We start from the raw sequence: 10,414 nt of genomic DNA on the forward strand, positions 1-10,414 counted from the left end.
ACCGAGCACCAGAAAGAGCCTGTTGCACTGTGGATGTCACAACTGGCTTCTCTGTAGAAAACACTGCCCCCACTCCACAAAACCACACCGCACCACAGATGCCTTCTGCCTCTTTCCTTCTTAGCCAGCACAGAACAGCTCTCCACAGCATTCGTGAGGCCTCAAGTGTTTGGTAACTGTACTGCGTCCTTACCTCCCAAAGCCACAGATAGGGACAGCACATGACTGTGAGTTTTCCAGGCTGCCTCTCGCTGCAATGCAGAGGTGTTTCTTCTGGTCTACTGGGAGTCTGGAACCTACAGGATGCCAGGAAGGATTCGTCCCTCCTCTCAAGCTTCTGCTCGCTCCGTTACTTCACAATAGGCAATCCTTAAAAGCCTGAAAAATCCTCTGCCGTGCACTGACGTGTCCTGGGTGAAAGCTGCTTATGTGGCCGACTCCAAGAGCGTGGTTCTCAGCTCGGCCGGGTCAGCCGCCAGCTGCTGGTTCTCAGCGCTAGTGCTGAGGAGGATGGAGACTAGGCAAGGAACCTCGACCATAACTTACATTTGATAAAGTTATTCCAGATGCTTTTATTAGTGCAGATTCTCAAAACCTCCAGTATTTAATGTTTAGAATAACTCGTCCAAAATACTGTAATTATGCTAATTAAAGTAATCAATAACCTAAAGGAAAGAAAAACAACTCAACAAAAGCTCCATGAATTTACTTCATATTAGGGCTGTCAGATCTAGCAAGTGAACTAAATGCAAATGTGTTGTGCGGCTGCTTTGAAACAAACCTCCCAGAGCACAACAGCACACAGCATACACCACACACACACACACACACACACACACACACACACACACACACACACTCACACTCCTCTCATTTTCACAAAAGACAGTGGAAAGAGCCTTCTTGCTGTTCTGGGTAATGCCGACTGGCAATTCAATGGGCACGAGGAACTCTGATGGTTCCATTCATCTGTCCATAACCTGAGCTCAGAGGCCATGATAGAGTCCTGAGAGTCTCTTCCTCCTCTCTTGTAAATCTCTCACACACCAGCACCTTCCTCTCCGGGGAAGATCAAACTTCTTGCCATGGCAGCCCTCCTCTAAGGAGACAGTCTGCTGTAAAACTGTACTACCATAAATTTCGCGTTCAAGTACCAACTCCCAGAAAGTGCCAGGATGTAATTGTATTGGTGATGGGCTTTAAAGGGAGTAATTAAAGGTAAATAGGGTGATTTGAGAAGGTTCCATCCAGAGGCAGGTGGGCAAGATGAAAGAAAGAACATGTGAGAAGGTGATTATATTTCAGCCAAGGAGCTCAGCCTTAGAAGCCCCAACATCCTGGTCCTGGAGTTCAGAACCACATAAATGTAAGTTTCTGTTGTCATCTTGTCTATAGTGTTTTTTTGGCCCCCATGAAAGGTGTAGGGCAGAGGCCACAGCAGCCACTAGAAGACTGGCATCCTGACTTCCACCACTGTGACCAAAGCAAATCCTTGCAACCAGCATGTCTGAAAGGGATGGTTCACCACCCAGTGAGGACCAGCGTGCAAGCAGGGCAGGGGAGCTCTGGCTGCCTGAATAGAGCGTGAGGTGATGCCAAAGCCACAAGAGCAGCTGGGAAAGTGGTCTCAACTCCACCTCAGTGTCAGTAGAGTCTCTGAAAGGCTTTAAGACGAAGTCACTAAGTGAAAACAGGTGCAGCATAGGAAAACATCCTGAAAGACCTTTCTGGAATCTGAGTGGAAACGAATTCCCATGTCTACAGAGGTTCTGAAGAGAGAGACCTCTCCCCCAGGTAATCCGTCAGCCAAGGGTCCCAGGAAAACCTCATTACACAGAGCAGGAGGTACTGTGGTGACATCCATATTCCACAGTCTAGGAACACAATGAAGTGTAGAGAGGAAGAGGGAGGGAGAGGCAAGAATGGGGAGGGATGTAAAGGGCAGAAAAAAAGAAGGGCAGAGGCTCCTCTGGGGAGCTTGCTAGGATAGTTAACAGCCTGTTTTCCTACCAAAAACCCAGAAGCTGAACACAGCAACTGCCTGCTGTGGTTGGATTCTGTTGAGCCATTCCTAATTAGAATGGAAGCAGAAAGCTTGCAGTAATGATTTCTTATCCTACAAACAGATTTTACAGCAGCTGAAAAAGAGGAACCAAACCTGCTAAGTGTCTGAGTGAGTAGCCTTGTGTGGACCGCTGGAAAGAAAACCTCAGCCAAGCCTTAACTCTGGGCTGAAGTGACCCTGATGCATAGGTACTAGATGCCATCCAAGACGCGTGTACCCCGGTGTTTCCAGACCAAGTGGACTTGCATTGATGACCACAGCCCTTGAACACCACCATGGTGCACCACCTTGGCACTGTGGTGCAGCTCAGAGCATCTGGGAAAGTCAGAACAGACAGCCTGCTTCCCCGTGGGGCAGAGCTTTGTGTGAGTGACCACAGGACTGGCAGGTAACTCATGAAAAGAAAAACGAATGAAAGTTGGCATTGAAATAGTTGACGCCCATCAAGTAGCTCCTGGAGGAGAGACTCCGTGAGTATCTGCTGTGCCCCCGAAAGATGTGCCCCACCCACAACTGGATCAAAGCACATGAAGAGAAGACAATGCAGTTCCAATGAATGCTGATGGAATTCAAGTACCACACTGGACATCCTGGGTATGCGGATACACCTCCTTGTTACTTCAGACTGACTCGTGCTTATAGCGAGGATCTGCCTTTGTATCTGTCCCTCTGTCTTCCTTTTGGGAACCTACCTCCACAATCATAGAATACCTGAACACCTTTTGCCGTAACACCAGAATGTGCATTAAAAGGGGAAAACAAACAAGAGTGGGTGCCCTGAGAAGACAGTTCTCCCAGCAGCTTTTCCTATTCTACCTGACGGGGTCCCACCACTATTTCTCCCTAGCACCCACCCTGCGAAACCTCCCCTCGTGCATTGGGTAATTTTGGGGTAACCAAGATTGGATAATCTCTCTCTGACGTTCCGCCTTTTTTCCCCTGCCTGCTTGCTGACCATCTCTGTCCCTCAAAGTGAACGTGAGGAACACAGAGCAGGTGCTTGTCTGTGACCGTGCCAGCGTTTAGAGCCAGGCCTCAGCCAGTAAGAATGTAGTCAGTGACCAAACTGAGCCATGATGATGACAGGGGAGCAGAACTCTGTCTTTGCCTTGGTGGACTTCCATTGCCTCCCCATCACCATGATGCCCTTTCTGTCGAAGACTCTGCCCACAGCCCTTTCCATCCTAACCCTGCAGTAGTCTCAAACTCTCCCACAGCATCCCTCCTGGCCCGGCTCTACCTCACTCACACTTTACCTGGAACTAAGCACAGTGCTCTCTCCAGATGCCTGCGTTCTCTGAGTCCTCCTGCCCCTCTCTGGGCCACCTCTTCCCATTCTAGTGGAGGACAGAGGATCTGCTAAAGGACAGCACGCAGCACAGCCTTTTGCTCTTCCTGATTAAGCCTGAAGCTCTGCAGCACGGACTAAGTCTCTCTTGTGTGTCTGAGACCCAAGCATGGCGTATGATTATGTGTGGGAGAAATAATAAAGTGTCCCTCAACAATAGTTGGCCACCACAGGGGTGTGGCAAGAGTATCTAGCAATTCGCCTGGGTGGCAATCCTGCCTGCCTTATTATCTAGCTAGAAGGGTAGACACCCAATAAATAGTTGTTGAACCAATACATTGCTGGCTCCCCTGGTGTGACTCCACCCCTTTGCTTGAGAAAACACATCACAGTGTGTGGGGGGTGAAAACATGGCAGTGTTAAAGTAACATCACTGAATCATTTGCAAGATCTGCCCTTCACTGGTTGCCATAAGTCACAAGCCATATACATGCCTTAGGAGTCACCATCACATACGTGGTGGCTGAAGAGAGTGGTTCCGAATGGCCAACTGGGGCAAAGCTAAGACACATGAAGCACGTCCTGCGTTGGCTAGCGTGTTTTCCAGAAGACGAAGGTGACAACTAACTTTGTAAATCCATCATTTCTTCTTCATTTTCCTTTCAAGAAACACCTTTGGAGAGCCCTTTGATCAAATCATCAATCAACATTAACAATTCCTTTTCCTGGATACTTTTCTCCTGTGACAATGAGGCCCAAGGGTTGCTGTTATGTTCATTTAAAAGCCAACTTACCATCACACTCAGAGGTCACTACCCCGTACCCATGTCACCAGAGTGGTAACAGCGGCCTCCCTAGGGTGGACTGAATGCTGTGTCTTATTTTGGTAATGTCACTGAACCCTGCCTCAGTCTGGACTGACTTTGTTTACACAGAGAACCCTGAAATGACAGTTGCATGAGGAAATACGCCCCAAATGAAAAGTCCTAATAAAGTTTTCAGTCTTGGCATGTAAAAAGAGACAGATCTAAGAAAGCCAAATTGGCAAGCCCACAGACAGACAGAGAGCCACACGCACCAAACAAGGCTAAAGTTAGTAAAGGAAAACATAGCAACCCCAAGCAAGTAACATCATAACCCGTAATAGCCTCGGAATGAGGCACCACAAACAGACTGGCTGCAGCTCTCCTCACCCCTCCACCTGCTGAGTGGCTGCAGCTCTCCTCACCCCTCCACCTGCTGAGTGGCTGCAGCTCTCCTCACCCCTCCACCTGCTGAGTGGCTGCAGCTCTCCTCACCCCTCCACCTGCTGAGTGGCTGCAGCTCTCCTCACCCCTCCACCTGCTGAGTGGCAGCAAGGATCCTGTTTGTTTATTTCTAAACATTCAAAGATCTTTTAGTCCACAGAATACAATGTCTGACATCTCTGGGGTCAAATAACAGTAAAAGGTAAGGAAACTGTACCGTAAGAGGGAGGCCTTCACAGCATGGAGAGCACAGACAGAAGCTGCTTCAAAACCTGGAGAGTCCACAGCATGGTCAAGCAAGAGAGCCCTGTGTCTCACCTTCCGAGGGAAGAGCGGGCACCTGCCTGATGTCCTGCATTCCAGCCACAGTGGATGATAAATAAGACCCTGCAAGGAGGTCTTAAACCTTTTTTTTTTTTTTTTTTTTTTTTTTTGCGCCAAGCACTCCTTAGTATCTGGAATCCCACTAAGTCCTGCTAAGGGGGAAAAACGGGTGTTCAATGCATAAAATAAAAAACAATGGATTGCCAATGAAATTACTTTGTCATCAAAACAGCTTTATGCTGAAAAATCAAGGGTCCTTTCTAACAATCTTTTAAGTGCTGGAGGTGGAAAGCAGGGCCTTTGCACAGGCTAGGCAGTGGCTTTACCACACCTGCACTATATAAGTGCTTGGTCGGTGTCTCATACAGTACAAGCTGACCTTGAATTTAGGTCACTATATTGCAGAGGATGACCACACTCTCCCCAGGACTTCCCTGTACACCGTTTTGCTTACACCTCTGTTTCTGTACCAAGACATTAAGTAACAAACAGGAAGCAGGTTTCTGTGTTGCCTATTCTGAGTGAAATACCAGATTTCAGGTGGAGAACTGTAACAACAGGGTTTTTCCAAATCCAACTTTCCGGATTCCCTGAATCTACAGACCCCAGATGAAGAGCCCTAGGCCGATAATGTGGAAAACATGTTCTGTGTCACATCAAATCAGAACTACATCTTTGCAAAATACATTACCCATTCAACACTGAGGTAAGGAAAACCAAGAGAGTAAGCAATATATTTATCCCCAAAACCACTATGGGCCGTTAGTCAGCAAAAGAGCAACATGCTTCAAAATAAGTTCAGAACAGGGGGAGGGGCAGAGGCCCGGGAGCGTGCAACTGACCCAACACAGGAAGAACACAAAAGAAGCCCTCCGCCCTTTCAAGAGCCCTGGTTTCTTTGGGAAGGGCTAAAGAATGTACCTCTTAGACTCCTGAAATCCTAAGCTCCATTACCAGATTAACCCTCTCTCTGCTAACTACTTCTCTCTGCTTAACTTCAAAACATGACTACCCCCCCCAAAAAAAAAAAAAAAAAAAAAAAAAAAAAAAAAAAAACATGTAACTAGCCTTATTTACTCTGGCACATTGAGTGTGTCGTGGTTCGGGTGTGATAGAGGTCAGAGGACAATTTACCGGTGAGATGTATCTATGTGGACCCTGAGTCAAACTCGGTCTGCCGGGCTTCAGGGAAGCACTCACACCTCCTGGGCCGTCCCCCAGAGCTATCTCTGACTGTGTGGAATATGGATCAGCAAATTTTACTAAATTTGCACGATCTTGTAACATAAAACATTGATCAGCCAATGCTATATGCTGCAACTTTTAACAACCTGTTTTGTGCATGACTACTTGAGAGGAGGCGGTCATATGACTGGTCTTGTGTGTACTGTGTGTGGGTATATGCGCATGTGCACGAACCAAAATGCACACATGCTCCTCCAGGAGCCAGAGGCCAGCTTAAGTTTCCTGTCACTCTTCCCTTTACTCTTTGAGACAGATCTCTCACCGAATCTGGAGCTGGCCATTTGGACTACACTGGCCATGCTGGGAGCCCCGGGATCCACACTTTCTGCCTCCCCAGTGCTGTGGTCACAGAAGTGATCACAAGCCTTCTACACAGGTCCTCTTGCTGGGCAGCGTTTATTCTCTGAACTGCCTCCCACGTCCCAGCCCAGCATGCATTGCTTTTCTGCTATTACGATGACGGATGTGTGCCCGTGTGACACTAGCACTATCACTTCAGGACTCACCAAAAAGATCAACGAATATCAAGACATTTGGACTTCGTTAACTATGTGTGTTCCACATTTGAGCCAATGAACAGAGTAACAGAGTGTACCCCCAATGAACAGAGTAACAAAGTGTACCCCCAATGAACAGAGTAACAAAGTGTACCCCCAATGAACAGAGTAACAGAGTGTACCCCCAATGAACAGAGTAACAGTGTACCCCCAGTGAACAGAGTAACAGTGTACCCCCAGTGAACAGAGTAACAGAGTGTACACCCAGTGAACAGAGTAACAGTGTACCCCCAGTGAACAGAGTAACAGAGTGTATCCCCAATGAAGAGTAACAGAATGTACCCCCAGTGAACAGAGTAACAGTGTACCCGCAGTGAACAGAGTAACAGAATGTACCCCCAATGAACAGAGTAAGAGTGTACCCCCAGTGAACAGAGTAACAGAGTGTACCCCCAATGAACAGAGTAACAGTGTACCCCCAGTGAACAGAGTAACAGAGTGTACCCCCAGTGAACAGAGTAACAGAGTGTACCCCCAGAGGCTCCTTGAAGACTATTTTGATACTGCTGAGGAAACAGAGGAAGAACTAAATCAAGTATCACAGAGCCAGTAGATCAGAAAAAAAAAAAAAAAAAAATGAGAGTTTAATCAGGGCTACACTACCTTGAATGGCTTTTAAATCCCAAACCACTGCCCCAAACTTTAAAGTGATAGTCAAATGAATACTTCTCAGCTAAAAGGATCTAACAGGCCAGTCATTTCTCCATCTTCAAATAAGCAGTGGACACAACAGGGACCTGTGACTATGACACAGTAAGTGGTTAGAATTACCAAATAATTTAAATTCCACTAACTGAACAGAAAGTGATGACCCCTCTGAAATCCTGTGGCATTCTCTCCTACTGCGCAACCTACGAGAATCACATGTATGTAGATCTAAGCCTGAACCAACTTCACGGTTTCCTCTCCAAACTCCCTAGGTAACATTTTACTTGGGACTCAGTGCACGGGGGAAGAAAGGACAATCACACAAAAGTTAATGCTTTCCAAGTGCACAAAATACTCTAACATCATCAGATGCCGTGAGCATCATTTTAGCCTCAAGAATAAGTTCCTCAAGAAAGTTACCTAGACAGCCAGCCTCTGCTCACCAATATTTAGGTCCCAAAGGAATAGGCATGCAAAGTAATGGCTTTTTTTTTTCCATTGAAATGCACTTGTTATTTTTAAAGGGAAGGCATTGTTTCAAGTCCAGTGGGCAGAACTGTGTAAGACTTTGTGATCATCTAACTAGTACACTACTTTCCAGAAACTCTTGAGTGTGTCCAATGTTGCAAGAGTCAGAAATCTGAAAAAACGAGGGGGGAGGGGCAGCAGCCACAATTCAGCCATACACAAACCAGACCAGCATCCGCTACTCCCATTTTTCTTCCTTAAAGACCTTCTTTAAGCTGGCTAGAAGCAACAGCCCCCCACCCTGCCCCCACAAGGGCAGTGCTCCACTGTTAACCAACTTCAGCAGACATCACTGGCCACTTACTTATTCCGGGTTTCTGTCTACTATGCCATGTTGTACATTAAGATAGAAGTGTTCCGTTTGCTACTAGATAATACCCAATGTCCAAACAGTATCGGCATGTGGTGGGTGGGCAGATAACCTTCCTGCCTACCTCCAATTACTAGGTGAGAAACCACAAAGTCATCGCGGAGGACAGAGCAGGTGCTACAAGGGAAATGTGGTTACCGAGACACTAAATTACAACCGTCCGGGATATAAACTCTTTCCCTGGCTTTGGAGTGTCCTTCACTTTTAACTATGAACACAAACCTCTCCGGGCTTACTCTACACTGCTCTGAAACATCTCGGCAGATTGCCTCAAAAGGAAATAATGAAAAGTCTCTGGCATAAGTTAATCTTCTGTGTCAAATCCACAGTGTTAAGCATACCCTGAAGCCAGCCACATAAACAAAACCAAACTCCACAAAATTAGGCTGGGCTGAAGTTATGTAAGACAGACGAAACTGTGCCCCACCACCACCACCACCACCATCCCCTCCTCTTCCCACCGAACTCTGACATCTGTCTCTTAAGTGCATGCAATTCCCGTGCAGGTGTGGAAGGCGTTCATTTGCTGAGCTTCCAAATAAGCAATGATATTTCCAGTACTACCTACCCCCACAGAAATGCTAGTAACAAACTGAGGAAAGCTAGAAAGATTTAAATGGCGAGCTTAAGTCTTAAAAAAGAAGAAGAAGAAGAAAGAAAATTTAAGGCGGCACTTACTTCAAGGTAGTAATCAGAACACGTTTCTCAAAGTTCCCAGTCTCTGATTGGGGGTAGCTGGGGGGGGGGGGTCCTCGCGTGCCTCTAAGCCCACCCATCAGCACCCGTGTGGGTCAGAATACAGATCTTCCAACAGAGGACAAAAGCGCGGGTTCCCAGGAGCGGCACATCCAAAGGGAAAACAATCCCTCCCCTGCAGCACTAAACCCAAGTTGCTCCAGCTCCCGAGTTTCCTACACTTTCCGCCTCCCCCACCCACACCCTTTTCATTGCCCCCCTTTAACCTGCTTTAATCCTGCGAATCCTCCCTCCCGGCTTATTACGGGTAAACAATAGACGTGTCACAAGGAAACTCAGGAAGTAGATGAAGTCTCTAATTGCTGCCGTTTAACGACTGAGGATAATTACTATCTTTAAAATGTGATTTTTCACCAGCGTACAGGGAGCCAGGCGGGCAGGGTGGCGAGCTCCCAGCCCTTGGCAGGGGCATCGGCAAGGCCGGGGCCCGAGGGGTTCAGGGACCCGAGGGGTACAGGGATCAAGGGTTACGGAGACCCGAGAGGTATGGAAACCCGGGGGATCCGGGAGACGTTGTTGAGGGGACCCGAGAAAACCAGGACCCAGTCCAGGCCCTCAGCCGAGCTCACTCCCGGAGCAAAGAAGCGGAGGCCAGTAGGCGGCCCCGGTCACGGACTGGAACAATGCGTAACCCCCGCGGACTGGGCTCTGGGCTCCGGGGACGGGGCTCCGCGTTCGCCGTCCTCAGGAACGAGAAGTCCCCAGCGGCAACTGGCTCCCGGCTGCACCGAGCGACCCCGCGCGGTGCAGGAGCGCCCTCCGGGCCGCGGCCGCGATGGCCCCGGAGACCCGGGCCCTCGGGAGCGCATCCCTCCGCGACGCCCAGCCGCCCGCGTCCTCAACTCACCCCAGGACCACCAGCTCCCCGTATTTCACCGGCTCCTTGTTGGGGGCGCTGGGTTCCTCCTGGCCAGGGGAAAACATGGAGCTGCGCTCGGCCGCCGCCGCCGCCTCCGCCGCGATACCCGCCGAGTCCGCGCCGCCGCTACACTCCCATCCCGAGAACGGGGTGAGCGCGCCGGGAAACGGCACGGCGGCGAACGGGGCGCGGGGCGGCCAGTCCCGCGGCTGCTCCGTCGTGGCTGCGCGCGTCGCCCGCCGGCTTCCCCAAGAACTACCCGGCTCGTCCGCCGCCGCCAGCGGGACCCCGACCAGGACTGCGAGCGGCGCCCGGAGCCCCGCGGGAGGAGGAGCGCGCGCCGCCGGGGGGCCGAGCGGGCCGGGCAGGTGGGACGGCCGCGCCGCCGCCCGCGCCTCCGCGCTCCCGCGGTCCCCGCCCGCCAGCCCCCGCGGCCCGCGAGCGCCCCGTGTTATGTAAACATAGAGTAAAGGGGAAGGGAAGCCCTTAAAGGGGCAGCTCTGTTTTTCTCCTCACTTCCTCGGGGA

At 49.6% G+C, this 10,414-nt stretch overlaps 1 protein-coding gene across 1 annotated transcript in view; it reads right to left on the reverse strand.

Moving 5' to 3' along the window:
• PELI2 (pellino E3 ubiquitin protein ligase family member 2) overlaps positions 1 to 10,170 on the reverse strand; it is a 132,187-nt gene extending 122,017 nt beyond the window's left edge. Inside the window, exon 1 of the mRNA XM_080926105.1 lies at positions 9,876 to 10,170. Within this exon, the coding sequence (XP_080782231.1) occupies positions 9,876 to 9,952 (77 nt within the window). The 5' untranslated portion in view covers positions 9,953 to 10,170. The remainder of the gene's footprint in view (positions 1 to 9,875) is intronic.
• Positions 10,171 to 10,414: the final 244 nt, after the last annotated feature.

This window comes from Micromys minutus (assembly GCF_963924665.1).
Source record: "Micromys minutus genome assembly, chromosome: 12".
NCBI lineage: Eukaryota > Metazoa > Chordata > Mammalia > Rodentia > Muridae > Micromys > Micromys minutus.